This window comes from Tasmannia lanceolata, unplaced genomic scaffold (assembly GCF_043159265.1).
Source record: "Tasmannia lanceolata isolate RefF3 unplaced genomic scaffold, GAP_Taslan_0.1 ptg000037l, whole genome shotgun sequence".
Taxonomy (NCBI): Eukaryota; Viridiplantae; Streptophyta; class Magnoliopsida; order Canellales; family Winteraceae; genus Tasmannia; species Tasmannia lanceolata.
Genome location: NW_027518714.1, coordinates 5152024 through 5174329, shown reverse-complemented (window position 1 = coordinate 5174329; position 22306 = coordinate 5152024). Strand labels below are relative to the sequence as shown.

Here is a 22306-nt window from a genome sequence, read left to right as displayed (position 1 = left end):
TATACCTCTAATTAGGTACACATGGCAATTGACAATACTATAGGGCTGTTTGGGACAACCTTGACAGAAGGTGTCTTCATATGGTTTCCGATTTTAGTTTAATGATAAATGTGCCTTTCTCTTTTAATTTAGTTTTACGACAATGGTTGTGAAGTTACCATGAATCATCTATATTGTAGCACTGTACCGGTTGTGAAGCTGTTGTACCGGTACGCAAGGTTTAAAATTTCGGTTTCGGTACCGGTTTTGGACCTTGAAATTTCAAAATTTCGACCGAATTTTGGTCGAAATCTGGTACAAAAATCAAAACCTATATTTTAGTCAATATTAAATTTCAGCCAAAATTTCGGTTAAATATTAAATTAATTAAAAAGAAAACAGATTTTTTGGGTCAAATTTCGGAATAACCGAAATTTCGACTGAAATTCTGAAATTTCGGCCAAAATAAATGACAGTTTCGGTTATTGGTGGTTTCGGTGTCGGTCTCCGAAATTTCGGATTTCGGTGTCGGTCAATATGGATGATTAATAAAAGCTTTATCAGACCCTTTTATTCTATGGTCATAACAACTAAAGGGACCCTTCACAAAGTTTATGTATGTATCTTCCACTTTTCTTCTTCATTCATTAAACTACACTTCTCATGAAAGCAAAACAAACAAGGAAGACGGAACATAGAGAACAAAATAGAAGGTTCTTTAGCAGTTCTCATTCAAAATAAAAAAGAGGCGAAAATGTGTTTAGTTGAGAACGAAGGTGGGATAATCATTTTCTGTTTAGTTAAGGATGAGCGTAGTATATTAATGAATATTAAACAATTGACTCTTGATTGGATGATTTAACAACATTATATTCAAGAAAAATGAAAGGATCATGTAAGGAATTTCTTCATAATATATTGCCTCGAAAACTCGAAGCCAAGAACGATGAATGCAAGGGCCATTATCTGGCAAAGCAGAGTGCCATGGCCACTTTGTATGGAACTAGCCGCATGCTTGCGAGACCCCACTGGGGATTGTACATCTTCATTAACCAGATGGAAAGGAGCTTGGAAGAGGGAAGTGATTCATCCAATATTGTGTCATGGGTCAAAGGGATCAACGTCAGTCCATGGACATTAGTCAATCTATTACGTGAGATTAGAGATCTTTATGTTCATCGTGCTTTCTCTTTTTCTCTCATTCCTCATAGTACCAACTACTTGACTGATTGCCATGCCAGAGCTTCTAGAACTACTACCTTGTGTATGGGACAGTCTCCCTGAAATGCACTTGTAATCATCTTTTATATAATAAACGTCATATTTTTTTAAAAATTTGGGCTTTTGCTAAAAAAAAAAATGAAATAGAATCAACCTAACCCGACCCAATTTTATGCTTAAAAGCTCAACTCGAATTCCCAAATAGGTTGTTGTTCTGAGGTATATCAAGATTCTGATGAGAGTTGCAACCCTGATCTTATTACGAACTCAAAATGAGAATTTCATTCCTAATAAGAGCTGTTGTATGACAAATCTGCTAACAGTACCAGAAGTTTCTTTCGGACGATGTTTAGACCTCGAGTATGGTTTAGAGAAAATGCTCAACAAGGAGGATTGTTTGAATAGTGAATACCTGCCTAACCTTGACTTAAAATAAGAGGAAGGTGAGATTGGTATACAAGATCCTAAAGAATCAGCCTAAGAGGTGTTTCATCTTATTCAGTACAAACGGAACCAAATTGACGAGTATGGTCCTATTCCTTAGTAACTATGGTCCCATTTCTTGCAACTTTCAATCTGACCACCCTATTCTCTCACATATTCTCTCACATGTCTTGCTCACGAGTGTTGTCAACTTCAAGAGATCCAAATCTTTGCAGTGTTCCGAAGTTGGGAATTTATGACATTTTGTGACCTTCCAAGACAATTACACCACCATTAACCTTAGTTTTCTCTCTTTACTCTTCCGCACATCATGTCTATGATAGAATTGTTTGAAATCCTCTAAGCCACATAGGACCTATATTTGCACAGTACGAGAGTTGTCATGAATCCATATTGATCAAATTAGACAGAAAAGGTCACAGAAGAAGTCCACCTCTCATGCCCTGAATAAAATAGAACATAATACTTCCAATTTTCAGACTTCCAAACCTTGAGTTACTTAGCAGAGAGAGAGAGAGAGAGAGAGAGAGAGAGAGAGAGAGAGAGAGAGAAGAAGTTCTATCTACTCAATCTAGCTGATGAGGAGTATAGTTCCATTAAAAAGGACATTTCGTATCGTTCTGAACCCATTCCTGAGAAGAAGAGCATCTGCATCAGTTGTCAACATGTTATAGATGCCCGCACAACCAGAATAGAAGGATAACCAAATATAAGTCAGCCAAACGATTTGTGATCTAGCCATGCAAATTTAGCCTCCATAAAATCTGTTATTGTCATTAATTATGGATGAAGCAAATGTAGAGCACCAGTACAGAAAACTACTCCTTTGTTGCAGAAAATGGAAGACGTCACATTTTACAATGCAACCATTGGTGATGGAGTAGCAAAAGTGTGAAGCAAGCAATTGAATAATTTTTACAGGTTCAATTTTGGCTAAGCTTGACTATTTGATCTGGTTGATGTATGAGAGGAGAAATAAACAGTAATTGACTTACTTGTGCGCTTTAAAATAAAAAGGGACACAGAATCCTGAATTCCAATACCTATTTTCACAGAAGCAGATGATTAGATTGCACATTCAGGTAAAAAAACAGATATAACAAAGGACAAATGTAATTACCTTACACACATTTGCATTTCAGTTTGCAAGGTCACAACAAGTGCATTAGCCCAAGGACTTAAAAGACCTTCCAATAGTTTAAGTTTCAGATTGCTGGGATACAGGTTTTTCAAGTTCCTGGAGACATTGACAATAGTGTTGGATTGGTGCACGGGGAAATCAATTATAAATATTAAAAGTGAGGAAAGATGTGATTACCTCTGAAAAACGTGAACGGCCACGGTGAACATTAGAAGTTTTCACAATGGTTTCCCACTTAGGATCAGTAGTAGATGACTTGAGATCTTGTTTCCTTAGACGGAATTGAATACCAAGATATGACCTAGAAGAAGAGTTGATTGATGAAACAGAAGGCAAAGTTCGACAAAGCCAAGACTCAGAAGGTGATTTTGGCAAGGGAGGGGGGAGTATAGCCTGCATAGCATTGGAATAAGAATCTCCCTGATCTTCTAATTTTGAAGGCTGTGAGTCATCGAAATTTGGGCTCTCATTGCCGGGGGGTTTTGAACATGGGAAGAACGTAACTCGATCTAATCCATTCTTGTTTTGGAAACCATCTGTGTTGTCTGTTCGCCCTCCAAGAATTGGAGATGGTTGTTCTGAGTCCATAACAGTTGAGAATTTAGGTTGCAATGTGTCCCTTTCCTTCGAAATATCTAGCTGATTGGCCTCTCCAAGATGAGCTTCTACGATGGGAGTTCTCTTCAACTCCTCATTTTTTACCAGAATCTCAGGGCTCTTATCCACACTATTCATCAGCTCCTGGGAATCTGAAGAGTTTGACCTTGAATTTGGTGTTTTTAGAATATGAACAGAATCTACATACAGTGCCTTCTCAATTGTAGGGCTCAATGAGCCGGACCCTTGCTGACTTACACTATTGGATGATACTCCGTGGAAGTGATTATAGCCTTTGTTCCGGCCTTTGCCATGTGTGCCAGAGGAATCAGATTTGCAATTCTTGCCTTGTTTAGGAATGCCTAGAAAAGCCATTCCTTCTTGAAAGGGTGAGTGAGGCGCTTCATTCCGGTAAGGTGATATTCCATCACCTGCAGAGTGCCTGTATGGAGATGAGCCATCAGGTGTTTGAGAATCACTCCAATAGGTTAAGAGATTGGATTCACTATTTGGTTTACTCCCACTCTCATGGGCTCCATGAGGTTGAAGTCCACGCGCTTTGTAGTTATAGACTGGTTCCCAAGAGTGCTGTATAGCAAAACAGAGAAAATAGTGAACAGTGATCTCTATTGGATTAAAACAACAAGGGAAGATTTTAGTTTTTAGCATACCTCATCATCAGTTTCACTGAGAGATCCATGACCTGCGGCTTTTATCTGCACATTTGGCTTACGACCAATCGGCGACAAGGGCACCCGGCTCCTAATTTTCATCCCTGGCACTGGATTTAAAAGACAAAAAGAATTCTTTAAGCAAAAGCGAGGCAATATTCCACAAACTTTTGCCGATAAATTCCCAGTATCCTCATAACCTTCATCTTCATCATCACTCTCATCTTGGGGATGTTGTGGTATGACATGAGGCCTATACTTCTGAGGCACATTTCGCTCATTTCCATCAATCCTGTTCACCTTTCTTGTCTGTTCACGCATCGAATTTTGCTTTCTTGGGGCATACTGAGGTGTCTCCGAAGTCATCGCCTTGGCAGCAGGCAAGAACCGGTCAATCATAAAATTCCGAGCTTGTGAGTCCCTTCCAGACATTTTGAGGTCTGGACTATCCAAAGCGCTCATGCCGGTTAAGCTACAATTCATGAAAACCGATTCAGAATGGGACAATGTGTCAACTGCGTCCGAGAAAGCATCATCACAATCCTCCAAATCGGAATTTGCCCCTTCTTCCACAACCCCTTTGTAGCTCTCCAATGAAGCAACATTATCATTTGAAAAAGAGACATCAGGACGTGAAACAAAATTAGCAGATCGGGATCGAATTACACTCGAAGGTTCGGTTTCTTTGCCATCTGACTGTGGTGTAACATCCAAAACTCGACCTGGCGGGAGCTTTGGTGGGGCCATGGGAGGCGATTCATGAGGTATGAATCGTGACCCACCTCCGTCCTTGGGTCTTCCAGGGATCTGTTCCCAAATGAAAGGAACAGCGCAGGGGTTTCTTATTGGGCCTGATGTCAATTCAGATTTGTAATAAGGAAGAGAATGTCTCTTTGGCAACGACTTCCCAACCCTCTTACCGTCTTCTCCATTAGAAGCTGATGCCGCTGAAGAAGTGAACCTCCTCACAGACATAAGGGGTGCATTGAAATCCAACTGTTTTTCCTCCATCAAATTACTCAGCATCTTGAAAACAAGTAGATTCCAAGTAGATTCTACACACAATCCTTTCAATTCAAAGTCCAAACCCAATGAAACATAAGTCAAACCCTAGCCCATCAAATTTGTCAGCATCTTGAAACCAAGTAGATTCTACACACAAACCCTTCAATTGAAAGTCTAAATCCAATCAAGCTTAATCAAACCCTAGCCCATCAAATTTCTCAGCATATTGAAACCAAGTAGATTCTACACACAGCCCTTCAGTTCAAAGTCCAAATCCAATCAAGCATAACTCAAACCATACCCCTAAAAAAAACCCTAATTCCAGTCCAAAGAATCAAACCGACCTGAATTCCTGAGTATCCACCGACAAAATAAATTAACAAGGAAGAAATATCAAAAAATGATAATAATTAAAAGACCCAATTCTTCCCCAAAATGATACAGACATTGTCAATAAGAAAAAAAGAAAAAAGAAAAGAAAACATGATGAACTCCTTACTTTTTACTGAAATTGAATTCAAGAAAGAAAGTGTAGCAAATCAAATTAAAAGTTCAAAACAGAACTGATTTCCCCATTTCATAGACACAGAAATAAACCACAACAAGATATCCCAACAAAATGAAAAATTACAGAAAGAGAGAGAGAGAGAGGAATACCTTCTTGGAGAAATGCTTTTTCTCTCTAGAAAGATTAGAGATGGGTATAGATTGTGGGAGTGACTTCAGCAGTGTGGTGTTTTTCCTTAAAAAAAAAGAAAAGGATAAGTTCCTTTGTACGCATGCTGTCTCTCTTTCTCCCTTTAAATTACCCCGCCATTAATGGAAACTTAGTAAACTCTCTCATTTTCTTATTTTTTTGGAATCAGCACACTCATGCTTTAATAATTTCACAAATGCAGCTTGTCTTTCTCCTTTTAATTGGTTTGTAAGAGGATTTTGAAAACTGTAATAGCCTAATGTTATTCGCACTACCATGTTTTTATAATTGCACTCACTCACGAGTCAGTTAAAAAAGAAAAGACAAGGTGTGTTAGTGCACTGATCAAAACATGGTATTGTCATTACCAATTTACCAGTTGCCTTTATGAAACTCTGCGTTCGTTTTTGGTTTCTTCCACCTTACGTACACCGTGAAAGTCGTCGATTTTCGAAGGGAGAATTGAAAGTTGTAAGGGAGAGAGGGGTACGCATTTTTGTCTAGATCTAAAATGGTACAGGTGGGACGTGTTACTTAGATCGTGACCGTTCATTTAGCGAGCCTCTGGACGGTGGCTAATTTGGATTTTTAACCGTTCATTGGCTTCTGGACAAATTGATCTAAGGACCGATGGTCCCACAAACAGAACGGTCCAATTTTATGATTTGAGATTGAAGGTGACCTCTCTTTCAGAAATATCTCTTTTCGGAATATGGCGCTATATATGTAGGAAGAAAATAGTAAATACACTGAGTGGGTTTGTCCCAAGTAAAAAGAGGGGGTGAATATATAGGACTTCTTATGTGCTGTGAAGTCTGAACGCATGTGCGCTCATTCTTTACAAATACAGTCGGGCCCATATTATTGGGCCCCAAACTAATCCTCTGGTTGAGGGATGGCAAATTATAGAAAGGTCAATAGATCAGAGGGGTTGTAGGATAATTTTATAGGAATGATATTCAGTGTATGACCTATTTAAGTTGGGGTCTAACAAATGAATGGTCTGGATTATCAAATATTATAGGCCCCACTACATTTTATAAAATAACTCACGCTTACATGCAGACGTACTCCAGATAATAACTCATACAATAGGGGCAGGTTTAGCAACCACACAAAAAAAAAATCACGGAAAATTTGTGTGCCCAAGACGAGAGAAAGGTAGAGAATAGAGATGGCTGATGAGAGAAAGATTTGAGCGGGCCTCTAGTGAGGAGAGCATGTGATAGGGTTGGTATAACAAAAGAAAAAAAAAAAAAAGAGAAATGTTATCAGCACTACTGTATTTTGATGAGGCCACTCTCACTTTATTAAAAGTACGGTATGGCCTGCACCATAGGATGATCCAAACCGTCCATTAGATAGGCTACAACCTAAATAGGTTGTGCCCCAAAAATCATTTTCATAAGTTGATCCTGACCCTCTATAGATTGGACGGTTAGGATCAACCTATGGAAATAATTTTTGGGGCACAACCTATTTAGGCCGTGGCCCATCTAATGGACGGTTTGGATCATCTGATGGTGCGGGGCATACTGTACTTTTAATAAAGTGAGGAGTGCCCTCATCAAAATACAGTAATGCTGATAACATTTCCCAAAATACAGTAGTGCAATACAATGTTTTTTCGATTAGATATTTTATGGTACGTAGTCAAAATATAATATTTTCCACGAATACAGAAGCCAGTTAGCAGCATGGGGTGCCCCGTGAAAGGTCGGCTAGACCAGGTCTACGGAAAAAGTGTAAACAATATCATAAATAAAGGAATTGCAAGGGTCCATTGCAAAAGGCCTGTTGCATGTCAAACCAGCCACCTCGTGAACGAGACAACAACTTTTGTCTCCGCTCACGAGGTGGCTGGTCTGATATGCGACAGACCAGCCGCGAAATGCCTTTTGGGATGGACCCTAGCAAATCCCCATAAATAATTCATAATAATTTGGTGGGATTGGGATCAGAATACTATATTTAATTTTAGAATCATTCGTCACAAATAAAAATTAAAAAGTAAAGCCCCCATCTTTTTCTTTTTTTTTTTTTTTTTTTTGGGAAGCTAAGATGCGAGCGAACATCTTACCTCAAGGTCTCGTAACAAAGCCTTAATTAACCAATTGAGCTATAGGCTCAATCCTAAGTAAAGTCATTCTTTGCGTAGGCCTAATCCAAGCTTACCGAAGAGTATATATAGTGCAAACTTACAAAGGCCTATATAGCCAAAATTGGTGATGAACATCGGTAACTTAGCCCAAGCCCAGTATCAAAAAACTCAATACATTTCATATAATGCCGTTATATTGGCCGTTTTCTCAATTTTTTGGTACATTAAAAAAAACTAGCTGATGACAATCAAGGTTTAAAATTTCGATTTCGGTAGGTAATGGTTTCGGACTTCCGAAAAACCAAAATTTCGAGAAAAAATTTATTTTCCCAAAATTTTGGACCGAAATTTGGTAAATGACGAAATTTCTAATTTCGCCAAATACCGGTTTCGGTCCCCACCGAAATCAGAAATTTCGGATTTCGGTCAAAATTTAAAACCATGATTACAATAAGCAAAAACAAACACTAACAAAAAAATATATTAAAGCAAGCAATCTACTTGATCATAACTCTTAGATTTGCTAAATGATCAGCAGTTGCATTTGCGGAATGAATAGCATTTCTTCTACTTGATGAACTTAGAAAGCAAGGATTAGCATATGGTACTTAGTACGCGAATTTTAATAGAAAATATAATGAAGTTCTAATAGCTGGAGCTAGTATTTTCGCAGATTGGTATGAATTATATTTCTTTTTTTTTTATTAGTCTGACCCCTCCAACCAAGCCTGTGTTTGGTTTGGAAGCACCATCGACATTCAGAGTATGTCCCATTCGAGGATTTGGTGATCCATTTAATTATGTTAAGTCCATTCATAATATAATTATGTCAATTGGGCCATAAAGATCCAAACCCAGAATATATTCAGTTTCTTTTATAGAAAGGTAGGCTCTCCATGGGCCATTAAGTGAACCCACAACCGGTTGGGCCTCAAAGGCCCATTTGGCTACCGGCCCCATCGGCAGAACATCAATGAACAACACAAATACCCAAAATAAAATTATTTTGTCTGTTACTCTACTCAGTAATCATTTTCCTTGTTCTATATAGAAAAAGCTTACATAAGAAATTTCATATATGTTATGGTGATTATGGAGAAATCTAGGAACTTTAACTGGAATCAGCATCTTGCCTAATAATGAAGGCCCCTTTAGAATAAGGAGGAGCATATATCAAGTTGCAATTATTAGTAGAATAAAGGCAAACTCTGCCTTGTTGCATTTTCTCTCCCAAAGTGGGTCCGGTCCCTGGCTAAAGCCTAAAGTCACGAATGTGACCTTTAAACTTCCCAAAATTATTCTCACTGTCTACTCTTGAGGTTGAGGCCCTGTTATTCACGCCATACATATAAGGGGCTGTTTGGATCTAGAGGAAAAATATTCTTGGAAGTTTTTCTCCTCGAAGGTACGTTTTCCATCATTTGTCTAACTCATTGCCCATACCCGAATCCAAACACTACCAAAAACACAGTGGGCCCGAATTGTTTGGATGATCCAAAGCGTTCATTTGATGGGCCCTGACATGATAGGGTGTGCCCAAAAAATCAGCTCCATCGGATCATCCTAACCCTTCAATTTGTGGACGAACCGTCAACTGAGGGGGCCTACCTTATGCAAATTGAAACTACATGGGGTGTAGTTGTCACGTTTTAAACAATAGAGGTAGAAGTGGATGCGTCAGAAACTAGAGGGGGTGTAAATGTAATTTTCCCTTTTTTTTATTTAAATTTATTTTTTCCAAGAGATCTTTTTCCCTAAATCCATACATAAAAGGACGAAGAGGAGAAGAAAGGGGATACTAAAATCCCAATTTTTGGTAAGATTTCAATATCCCCATCTTCCCCTCTCCACCCTCGATCCGTGTGTAACCGAAACCAACAAGTTGGGATGTGGTCATGCAAAATCAATGGTCATGATCACTTGAATGGAATATCTAGATGGTTACAAGTTGAAATAGCTAAGTGGTTGGAATGAAATGAATGTAAAGAATAAAGTTGGGAGATGGTTGGAGGCTAGACAAGATAAGGGGCCTCATCCCCTCCTCCATCCTCTTTCTATAACAGGTCCATCTGCTCATGCACAAAAAAACACATTTGCTTGGTTTTGGTTGTGATCCATGTCAAATGAACGCCGAACGTCGGTCCCCGTTACCAAGTGAGTATAAAGGAAGAGACAGGCCAAAGGGAAGTCCTCAAGCTAAGCCATCGCCATTCATGGCACCTGATGAGCTATTTTTCCTATTATGTTTTCAAAACCAATGAAACTAAGGAATGAAATTGATTTTCTCCGACTTCGATCGCCTAAGATCTAGTTAAGATGTCCCTAAGGTACAAGGACACCAACACAACGATCAACCAGAATGCACTGTACCTCCTCAACCCTCGATTCCCCATTCTCTTACCAGCGAATACAACTAGGGGAACAGTCTGTTGTAAAGATATAGCTATCCAGAAATAGCAATCACCATGCCAAAACAGTCCCAAAAGCAAAAACCACTAAAGATGATCGAGGTGAACCAAACGCTGTACGACCAAACCAGTTACACCAGAATCTAGAAAGCTTAAAAAGGGATGGCATCGGCCTTGTTTACTTCTTCTTAGTTTCACCCACATGACAATAGTATGATCCAATAATCGGATTTGGACTCACAATCGGTTCTCACAATCTAGAACGAACATGGCCTAAATCTTATTTGCAAATAAAGACAAACTTTTGGCGGCATCCTATGAGGCGATGAAGCTTAGGATGTGTTTCGTTCCACATAATTGTTGGTCCCAACATTTTAATAGATATTGGAATGTTGTGGGTTTATTTATTAGGCTATTATTGGGAATGATCTCGTATGAAACAAAACAAATAGAAGATACAAAGATATTACCAAATATTGGGAGATTTTTAAATCCTAGGAGATATTTGTGACTATTTATCGAGGTGGTTGCACATTCCAATATGGCATTTAAAACGGGTGCTGATAAATTCGCACCCTTTCAAAACCTAATTCACCCACATTTAACCCAATTACCAGTTGTAATGCCCACAACAGGTATTCACGGAATTACCCCCAAACTCTCTCTCTCTCCATGAACATGGGCCCAACTGCAAAATGTTCTAAGCAGGAGTTTTACTTTTACATATGCTACAAATTTTCAAAAAGTACAGTAGTGTCACTTTAAAGCATGATCCAAACTGTTTATTTGTTGGGCCACAACATAAATAGGATGTACCCTGCAGATCATCTCCACAGGATGATCCTAATCCCCCAATTTGTACAAGGACGGTACTTTAAAGAAACCTCGATAGATTGGAAGGTGAGGATCATCCTATGGAGATGATCTGCGGTGTGCAGGCTATCAACATTGTGGCCAAACAAATGAACGGTTTGGATCATCTTTGAAGTGGGCCGCACTATACCTTTCAAAAAATATTGGACTTCATGCTCTGGCACCGTATAAATTCTACGTCTTTTAAACTAATAGACTAGTTGTAAGCTCAAGGGTTCCCCATGGGTTCATTCAATCATCTTGTTTTAATGATTAACAAACGCAAATTGATTAGTCGTTTATGGATTGATCATTTGCCTTGAGTGTTTTGCTTTAGATAGGTCCTACACAAGTCAAATCATACTAGCACGCACCTTGTTGGCCTATGCTTGAAGATGAACCAAACACAATGGCAAAGAAGCTTGGAACATACTTTGACCAATCACACCTTAGAAGTACCAAGGAGAAGGTCATCATCAACCATCATGACCCCAAGCAAAAAAATACCCCACAAGCATACGGAAGCACACCAAGTGGACAAAAGCATGCCAAGCAACTAGTAGTCGAGCTTCGCTAATAGACTAGACCAGCCAGCCCCAATTTCGTGTGTGCCTGAAAAGAGGAGATCTGGTGGCGGGCTTTCTTTCTTTCTTTAGCAGGCTATTGAACTTCTTGTCATCATTTGACGCTTCGGCATGAACTCTATTGAATCCCGATGGATCTTTCTTCCCATAGAAGTCAAAGGGGGATCGCACCATATAAAATATAGGTCTTTTAGATCTTTGAACTCATCGTATTTTAAAAAATAAGTGGCGAGGTGCACGTGGGCCCCACTGAATATTGCATCTGCGCATCTGCGCGTAGATGGCATATTATTTTTAAAATACAAAGGACCCCACCTTGTTTGAAAATCTAAACCCATTAATTGGTGGGCCCAAATGTAAATCGATTGTGCCCCAAAAATCATTCCATACGATGATCCTAACGCTGTAATATGTAGACAGATTACACCAAATAGAAATCTCAAATGATCGGAAGATTAGGATCATCCTATGGAGATAATTTTTTACATAGGCCAATTACGCTGGGCCCAATAACTGAATGGTTTATATCTTTGAAGAAGGTGGGCCCACTATATTTAAAATAAAATATGTGCAACTACACCATACGGAAAATTCATTGCGGCCCAATTCGTTCAAAGATCCAAACCGTTCATTTGTTAGGCCCCAATATAATAAAACCCCATATGAAAATTATTTCCATAGGTTGATCCTAACCCTCCGATCTATAGAGGATTAGGATCAACACTCTAACATTCAGATGAGAGGGTTAGGATCAACCTATGGAAATGATTTTGGGAGAACACCCTATTTCGGCTGTGGCCCATCTAATGGACGGTTTGGATCATCCTATGGTGCGGGCCATACCGTACTTTTAATAAAGTGAGGAGTGCCCTCATCAAAATACAGTAGTGCTGATAACATTTCCCTTTCGTTGTTGTTGACGTAAGTTTCATATGGGATTTTATTACATTGGGGCCTAACAAATGAACGGTCTGGATCTTTGAACGAATTGGGCCGCAAAGAATTTTCCGTATGGTGTAGTTGCACATATTTTATTTTAAATATAGTGGGCCCACCTTCTGTCGACTCACTTAACAAAGGCCATTGACCCCGAAGTCTTTCGGGTATTGGGAAAAAGATATTTTATATGATTGGTGGTAGTACCGCCCTTGATATTTGATCCAACAGCTTCTCACTTTTTGAGAAGCTGCTTCGACGGCCGTTGGATCAAATATCAAGGTTGGTACTTCCATAGTTCCACCTCAACGTGTTTGTAGGGATACGCTCATTTATTCCACTGGTTTTGCCTTGAGACTTCATGGTTATAAATCTTCCAGCTGCGGGGAGAAAGACTAGACAGTCATCAACTCATCATTCCATCTCTCCCATGGCCTCCATTCTTCCTCTAACCTTTTTCCTCATCTTCTTTTTCCTACAGCCTCTATCTTCCAATGCAAATCTCCACAAAGCAAGGCTCTTCAGGTCAGAAAACCTCTCCCAAGACCCACCACAAGACTCACCCTCCACTGATTTCGAAGTAACCCGACCCATCAAACTCCCCAACACAAAACCCTGTTCTTATCTAATCATACAACATGATTTCGGCTTCACATATGGACAACCCCCTGCTACTGCCCCTTACAACCCCCCTTCAAACTGCCCTTCTCAGAACTTCTCCAAAATCGTCTTGGAATTGAAAGCAACCTGTAAGGGAGTTCAATATGATCGCATTTTCGGTGTTTGGTTGGGCGGAGTCGAGATACTCCGGTCCTCCACGGCCGAGCCCAATGCCAACGGAATCGTTTGGACAGTCGAAAAAGATATTACCAGGTATTCTTCCTTGCTCAAAAACCCCCAAACACTAGCTGTTTATTTGGGCAATCTTGTTAATGAAAAATACACTGGGATCTACCATGTTAACGTAACATTCCATTTCTACCCCGCCGAAGAAAGCGGTCTTTTTAGTTCGAATTCGGCGAATTTGGATTCTGGATTTGATTCCCCTGCTGATTTGATACTGCCCATTTCGCGAAATCTCCCATTGAATGATGGGTTGTGGTTTATGATAGGAAATTCTAATGATATTCAGTTGAAGGAATTCATGATTCCTAGCAATGCATATAGGGCTGTTTTGGAGGTGTTTGTCTCATTTCATGAAAATGATGAATTTTGGTATGAAAATCCTCCTAATGACTATATAACTGCGAACAACTTGACGGGGACGCCAGGAAATGGTGCATTTAGGGAGGTTGTTGTCACTCTAGATGATAAGGTAGTTGGCGCTGTTTGGCCTTTTACTGTGATCTACACTGGCGGTTTCAATCCCAGTCTTTGGATACCCATTACTGGTATCGGTTCGTTCGATCTCCCATCATATGACATTGAAATCACACCATTTCTAGGTGAGATGTTGGATGGAAAGCAACATAGGTTTGGGTTTGGTGTTACGAATGCTCTAAACGTCTGGTATATAGATGCCAATTTGCACCTTTGGTTGGATGGAAAGAGTGCAAAAACAATGGGGCATCTGACTACATATGAAGCCATGCCTTCTAAGGTTTCTTTGGTTTCAAACTCTAAGGGTCTCAATGGGTCTTTCCTGACTAGCGCGACTAGGCAGATATCTTCAACTGGATGGGTGGAGTCCTCCCTTGGGAATATCACAACCCATTCATTCCAAGGGTTTGATTACATGAACTTGTTGGTTTTTGCAGAGAATGGGAATATGCAGATTGTGAATCAGACCATAGTAGCCAATTACAGTGTCTATGCCAAACTTCCATCTTCTGATATGTACACAATCCAAGTCCTTGAGAGGTTTCCTTTGTATCTTTATATTACGGATACCTTGGATCAAGGTAACAGCACTTTCCCTTTCCTCACAAATGTCTCGTTGGGATTCGAAGAGGAAAAGTTTTGGGGCCCACAGTTTGGTTTCTCATCCAGCTCCCTCAATAACAAGCAGAACGGTCAAATGTCTATTATTGTAATGGGGAACTCAAACAGAGTATTGGGGAATACCCAGCAATCATACAAATATGACAGTACCGAAGGTTGCTACTTTAGAAATGTTAGCAGTAGAAACTACGCTATTTCTCATGATGAATCAAGTGATATTTGTAGCAAAAAATCAAAGTGAGGCTCAGGCTTTGGATTCAGCCCCAAGACACCTTTGATGCTTCCTTTACTTTTATGTGAAGATTTTCTGTAAGCTTTTCATCATTATCATAAGAGATGTTCTGAGGAGTTGTGCCTCATGGTTCCACAAAATAAGCATGTGAGTGCAAGTCATGAAGCTTAGGCCCTGCTTGGAACATTTCTAACAAAAAAAAAATAGTGGGACAAATTTTCTTTCTCTGATTTAGATGAAATAATATGATTATGGTTTATGTAGAAATATTTCCACAATGGCATGAGAGCCTAACAAATGTTCTTTTTCTAACATATTTTTCCTTATGAGAAATATTTTTCTAATAAGAAACAAATTAAAACAAATAGATAAATTATATTTTAAAATTTAAGAGGCAAAATAAATTATAGTCACAATTGTGTAAAAATAATATTACGTCATAAAAAAAAACATTAAGAAACTAAAGAAACGAAAACCTAGTTTTAAATATATTGGAAAAATAATATCGGTCAATAAAATTTACCAAATATTGGGAGATTTTCAAAACGCGAGATATTTGCGATCATTATTAATAAGAGTGCTGCCTGAGAGCTAATGGAACCTAACAAATCCCCGCATGCCACATGGCATGGGAGCGATAGTTTTGGCATTTTCATGGAGCAAAAAAACAAAAATCAAGAAAAAGATTGCTAATGTGTTAAGAGACTATTTATCGGGTTGCAATGTCGGTTCAACTCTCCATCTCCATAGCATCACTCTTTATCAAAAGAGTGCTGGTATGGAGACCGAGAGTGTAACCTAACAAATCCCCACATGCCACATGGCATGGGAGGGGTAGTTTTATCATTTTCATGCAGAAAAGCCAACTGTTGATCCTCAAAATATCACTATTCTTATCAAAATGGTTATAAATCGTGAGATGAAATGAATTTGGCATAAATCCTGAGAAGACATGAATTTGGCATTTGGAAGTACTACTTCTTATAATATTAATGTTGCCATGGGAAAATAACTTTCAAAGATGACTAGAAGGACCCGACAGAGTACAGCTCACGCCATTACATCGGAGATGACTAGAAGGACCCGTCCAAGTCAAGCTCATGCCAAAGTGTCATTCTTCCAAGGAAATTAAATAGGGGAATGCCGAACACGGGCGCCCTTGAAAAATTTATAAATGCCAAATTAGCCGAAAATACAGTGGGGCCCAAATTGTTTGGGTGATCCAAACCATTCATTGGTTGGGGTCTTGATATAGATATGGTATATGCCCAGCTAAATTCTCCATAGGATGATCCTAACCCTCCGATTCGTGGTGGTTTAAAATTAATGGACGGTGTAAAGTAGGAGCATTCAATGATCTATCCGAATTGAAGAAAAGCAAGAGCCACAATTAATGAGCATTTTGAATCAATGGGGCTTAATGATCCTCCACCTCAATAGCATTAGGAAGCCTTTGGAGATCCCAATTGTCAAGAATTAGAGTAGGCATGATAGTGGCTAACACCGTGGGCTCTTATTGGGTGGGCCTCATGGCGGTCTCCTAATATTATTAGGGCAGAGGATGACCTCCGATGCTTATTACCCATCATTGATTCAAATAGTATTAGAGAGATGCCATTCTTTTGTGCCCTAGCATAGAGCTTCTGTTACTCGAGACACAGAGCTCGAGGGAAAGAGCTCATCAGCATGCAGGTTGATAAAACCTGAAGGCAAGTTGGGAGGCACAATATTGAAGTGTCCATAAGCTTGAAGCAATTGAATGGTTAGCCGTTAGAGATGGCTCATTTAATGGGCCTATCTTGTATCTCATATTGTCCAAGAGTAGACTTAATAGTTATTGGAGATAGATTATGTTACTGTCCTGAGTGGGCCTTCCTAGGTATGGACTAGGTGGGACCCGGCCTGGTTAAAGGGTCTAGCCTAATGCGTTCCGACAGCTCTAGAGCTTTTGGCTTATTAGTAGGTACCTAACAGATTATCCACCCTGTTCTTGGGTAATGTGTCATCTAAGGTAGTGCTCACTAGAGATTCTATCCGAGGAGTGGAGATGATACCCATTTGTGGGGGAAGTAATATATTCACCCCCTTCTCTTCCCAGGCCACCCCCTCTTGTATACTTAACTATTTATGACAACTTTTTAAGGTACAACTCTGTGGGGTGGCCCGGGCAAGAAAAGGAAGCGAATATATCATTTCTCCCTTGTTGATAGATCATGTAATGGTCCCATCTTCGATGTCGCATTGGCCAAGAGTAGAGCTGAAGCTTTCAATAATAGATCATCTAATATGTCTCACCTTAGATCTCACGTCGCCCAAGAGTGGAGATGTAATTGGATATAGATCATCTAAGAGCCCCACCTTGAATTTTACATAACCCAAGAGTGAAGTTGATAACTATTGGATTTCAAGAGAATACTGTTATGTGCATATAATTTTGGTGCATATGGGTAGTTATAATCTAATTATTATCTAGTTGTGGGAATGTGTTTTTAGAGATATGGGTGTTAGTTATGGTGTATGTGTTTAGGGTAGTGGGTGTTAGTTGTTGATGGTGTGTGTTGTAAGTGGGGAAGTGGATGGGTGATGTGTAACTACTTTTTGGTAGTATTTAAGTAGTTGTATTATAATGAAATGAGGAAGAAGATGAATTTTGAAACAGCAAAGGCAACTTTGTTTTGGAGGGTCATGGCTCCTCTCGAATCGAGCCATTAGGAGGTCCGATTGCCTCGAATCAATCATTCCCCTCTCTATTTTATTTTATTTAGTTTATCTGTGTTACGGATGATTAGGCACATAACAAGTACTTAGAAAAAGAAAACCGAGTTCCATTAAGGGGGATAAATTGAGATTTGCTCATTTAATAATGAGCAAAGCTTGATTTTCTACTTTTGGAAATTGATATGAAAACATTTATACAAATGTTGTATGGGGTAGGATCACCCCATGGAAATGATAGGAGGGTTTCTATAAAGTGCAGTCCCGATACAGTTCGAGGGTTAGGATCATCCTATGAAAATGATCTATGTAGTGCAGCTTTTTTCTGTTGTAGCCCAACAAATGAATGGTTTGGATCATCAGTTGAAGTGGCCCCCATTGTACTTTTCAAAACATACTTGGCTTCACGCGCACCCGACCGTATAAGATTTCGTTGAGACCAAACTAGTGGTGGGTTAACTCGTGACAATTCCTACCATTCAAACATTCTGCCTTGTGGGGCCTAGAAAACATTGTTATCCTCAATTTAAAACCGCACATATGGCCCATGGCTAGGAGATTCAGCATTTCATCCCGTAAAGATCCAACTAATCCTACTATTCTCCTCATTCAAAGGTGGATTAAAGACAATACTAACCCTCAATTAGACCAGTTCTGCCACTGAATACAGAAAGGTGCTCATTTTCTTTTTAAAACCCTTTCTTCTCGAACTATTCCCATTTTATGTTGTACCCACTAGATCAACGGTCAAGATCTCTCAAGTTTGGCTCAACGTTTCGTTTCTTGCACTACACTGTGGAGACCGACACTGAAATTGGGGTTTTCAGAAACGGTAGTTTATTTCGGTCCGGAATTTCAGAATTTCGGTCCGAAATTTCGTTTCTACCGAAATTTAAGTTAAAAAACTATTTTTATTATTAATTTAATATTTTACCGAAATTTCGCATTAAACATCCTAACCCTTCGAACCGTGGAGGCAAAAAATAAACAGATTTGTGAAAGGTTTATACACCTCCATTTTACCTCGACAAATCGTAGGGTTGGAATGATCCTATTGAGCTGATTTTTTGTGGACACCCTATCTATGTGAGGGCCAATCAAATGAATGACTTGGATCACCCAAATGTGGGCCTCCACTGTATTTTGTGTAGAAACCGTTCTCTCTTTATTTAATTTCAAACCTTTTAAATTCGAGTAAGAAATTTCTGTAATTTCGGGCGAAAATTAATACCATTTTTCGGGTCTAGTATGTGATTTCGGTTGAAATTTCGGTTTCTTGAGGGCCCGAAACCGGTACCGAAACCGAAATTTAACCTTGGTTTCGGTTTTGCTAGAGGACACCCAAAGGTTAGCTCAGACCCAACGAGCATTGAGGTTACCGCTGTCAGAGAAGAGTCAAAACAGAAGTGAAATGTCGGAAATAAACTTTCTTTCTCGCTAACAGGAGTAGGACAACTAAAACCTTCTTCAACTTTCGTAAAAATGGCTGTTATCTAAGGGTATTTTTGGTATTGGAGAAAGTATTAAGTATTAGCTGATAAATTCCATAGATTTTTGCCTTGATTGCATCGTTACAAATTTTTCAGCCGTCGGAGAGAGACTAGAAATAGGTAACAAGAGAGCAAAAAAGTAAACAGTCACCATTCTATCTCTCTCATGGCTTCATTCCTACCTCTAATCTTTTTCTTCTTCTTCATTTTCCAAAACCCTCTCTCATCCAATGCAAATCTATACAAATCAAAGCTTCTAAGATCAGAAAACCTTTCCCAAGACACACCACAAGACTCACCCACAACTTATTTCGAAGTAACAAGACCCATCAAACTTCCCAACACAAAACCCTGTTCTTATCTAATCCTCCAACATGATTTTGGCTACACATATGGACAACCCCCTGTTACTGCCCTTTACACTCCCCCTTCAAATTGCCCATCTCAAAATTTCTCCAACATTGTCATGGAATGGAAAGCAACATGTAAGGGAAGGCAATTTGATCGCATTTTCGGCGTTTGGTTGGGAGGGGTCGAGATCTTCCGGTCCTGCACCGCAGAGCCGAGAGCGACCGGGATCATCTGGACCGTCCAAAAAGATATTACTAGGTATTCTTCCTTGCTCAAAACCCCCCAAACCCTAGCTGTTTATTTGGGCAATCTTGTAGATAGTACTTACACTGGGATCTACCATGTTAACCTAACATTTCATTTCTATCCTGCCGAAGAAGAACACGGTTTTTACAAGTCGAATTGGGCGAATTTGGATTCTGGATTTGATTCCAATGCTGATTTGATACTACCCATTTCGCGAAATCTCCCTTTGAATGATGGGTTGTGGTTTTTGATAGAGAATTCTACTGATACTCAGTTGAAGGAATTCATGATTCCTAGCAATGTGTATAGGGCTGTTTTGGAAGTGTTTGTTTCATTTCATGAGAATGATGAATTTTGGTATGGGAATCCTCCTAATGAGTATATAACTGCGAACAACTTGACGGGGGCGCCTGGAAATGGTGCATTTAGGGAGGTTGTTGTCACTCTAGATGATAAGGTAGTTGGTGCTGTTTGGCCTTTTACTGTGATCTACACAGGCGGTGTCAATCCCCTTCTTTGGAGACCCATTACGGGTATCGGTTCGTTTGATCTCCCATCGTACGACATTGAAATCACACCATTTTTAGGGGAGATTTTGGATGGAAAGCAACATAGGTTTGGATTTGGTGTTACGGATGCTCTAAATGTGTGGTATATAGATGCCAATTTGCACCTTTGGTTGGATAAAAAGAGTGCAAAAACAAAGGGGCATCTGACTAAGTATGAAGCTATGCCTTATAAGTTTTCTTTGGTTTCAAACTTTACGGGTCTCAACGGGTCTTTCCTGACTAGCGCCAGTAGGCAGATATCTTCAACTGGATGGGTAAAATCCTCCCTTGGGAAGATCACAACCCATTCATTTCAAGGGTTTGATTATAGGAACTTCATGGTTTTTGCCAAGGATGGGAATATGCAGACTGTGAATCAGACCATAGTAGCCAATTACGGTGTCTATTCTAAACTACCGTCTACTGGTTTGTACTCAATCCAAGTCCTTGAGAGGTTTCCTATGTATCTTTATACTGATGCCTTGGATCAAGTTAACGGCAGTTACTCTTTAGTCGCAAATGTTTCATTGGGATTCGACGAGGAAAAGTTTTCGGGCCCGCAATTTGGTTTCTCATCCAGCTCTCTCAGAAACAAGCAGAACGGTCAGGGGGTTATGATTGTAAAGGGGAACTTAGTAACAAGCGGGTTGGGGAGTACCCAACAATCATACAAATATGACAGTACCGAAGGTTGCTACTTTAGGAGTGTTAGCAGTAGAAACTACACTATTCTGCATGATGAATCAAATGATATTTGTAGCAAAAAATCACATTTTGGCCCAGGCTTTGGATTCAGCCGTAAGACACCTTTTGCAGCTAGGAGGGCCTCTCTAGCATCTGATTTGCATCATGAAAAGAATGGGGATTAGACTTGATTGAATGACCTGATGCTTCCCTTACTTGATATATGGAGATTTTCTGTAAGCATTTCATCATAATCCTAAGAGATGTTCCGTGGAATTGTGCCTTGTGGTTCCACACAATAAGCATGTGAGTGCAAGTCATAATCTTGATTGTGAATCTGATTTCACCCACACGAATTCCATTTCAATGTTACATAAGATGCTTTTTATTATTTCTTTAACGGGTTGCTTTGTGTGCTTCAATTAGCTATGCAAAATTTGTTCTTTAACACTTGCAAATTTGGAGCCCAAAATCATCAAGTTTAGGAACTCTTGAGGATTCATATTCCGAACTAAGGACCGTAATTTTAGTGCATTATGTTTGAATGAGTTTAACAGATTGGTTTGTTGAATTACACCACCAAAATGGACACTCGCAATTGCTATGGAAAACATAGTAGGTTTTACCATTCAATATGATGAATAAATCGAACAACTCCTCCAATTCATGCATTAGTTGCCATTTTTATGAATTCTTTGAAGCTTGGTATGTGTCAATACTGTTTTGCGAATGTGACTCTGACAAGTTCTTCGTAAACCTCACTAGAAATTTCTTCTCATACCTATAGCAAGTAAAGAAGAAATCCACATCTATAACAAGAGAGGAGGTCACCATTCAAAAAAAGAAAAAAAACAAGAGAGGAGGTCAATCATCAGTCCTAATCCGTAAAGAGAGTCCTTACTTTTATTGCGTCACGAATGGTGCCAACGGAACACAGGATGGTTGCTGTAGAGATGTGGAGTACAAACACTGATATAACCAAGAGAACATCCAATGCACTGCTGCTCAAAACTGAGAATAATAAAGTCACTTCTTAAACCATCAAAGTGGTTATTCTTCCCAAGTTCCCATCATACATTCAACGTTTTTTATGAATAAAATGAATTGATATCCTTTACTTCAGTAACACCATATTTTTCTGAATTTTCTTTCAACATGTTTTTTGTAAGGATAAAGCCCCGTCTTGGAGGTTTTTTTTTCTATATTGAGGATCCAAAATTCCTTGTGTGATGAGTTGCTTAGAGGGAGAGTCCGAAATCCGAATGATTAGCACTAGAATGTGTGGTCACCTATTTTTTTCAAAGACAAACTATAAATTTACCAGCGGCATGAACATGTGTAGCACTATGAGTCGTGGACACAAACACGAGTGTCGCTTGTTGACACGGACACGGCAAACTCCCAAAATTTTGAAATAGGCACATGGCTAAAATAGAAAGTACATATAATCATGATTTGTGGAC

The 22306-nt window shown here is 39.4% G+C and overlaps 1 protein-coding gene and 1 pseudogene across 4 annotated transcripts; one reads left to right on the top strand and one right to left on the bottom strand.

The window, feature by feature from the left end:
* Positions 1-2060: 2060 nt before the first annotated feature.
* Positions 2061-5969, bottom strand: LOC143861856 (uncharacterized). 4 transcript variants are annotated; one of them, XM_077372807.1, is made up of 6 exons: positions 5716-5969; positions 4054-5410; positions 2963-3970; positions 2765-2881; positions 2640-2687; positions 2061-2292 (listed from the first exon to the last, which is right to left on the bottom strand). In XM_077372807.1, exons 2-4 carry the CDS (start codon positions 5077-5079, stop codon positions 2843-2845), a joined length of 2073 nt encoding a protein of 690 aa, XP_077228922.1. In that variant the 5' UTR covers positions 5080-5410; positions 5716-5969; the 3' UTR covers positions 2061-2292; positions 2640-2687; positions 2765-2842. The 4 variants fall into 4 exon arrangements, with proteins under 4 accessions (XP_077228922.1, XP_077228924.1, XP_077228921.1 ...); XM_077372809.1 differs by having other exon boundaries at positions 2774-2881; XM_077372806.1 differs by lacking the exon at positions 2061-2292 and having other exon boundaries at positions 2454-2687.
* Positions 5970-12967: 6998 nt separating this feature from the next.
* On the top strand, positions 12968-21265 carry LOC143860317 (uncharacterized; annotated as a pseudogene).
* The last annotated feature ends 1041 nt before the right edge of the window (positions 21266-22306 follow it).

Bases quoted from the DNA above. Each gene is read 5' to 3' on its own strand.
- LOC143861856 (XM_077372807.1), bottom strand. From the start codon at position 5,079: ATGCTGAGTAATTTGATGGAGGAAAAACAGTTGGATTTCAATGCACCC. The intron at 3,971-4,053 runs GTATGCTAAAAA...TTTGCTATACAG, and splicing joins TCAGTGAAACTGATGATGAG to CACTCTTGGGAACCAGTCTA. The intron at 2,882-2,962 runs GTAATCACATCT...CAATGTCTCCAG, and splicing joins GCCGTTCACGTTTTTCAGAG to GAACTTGAAAAACCTGTATC.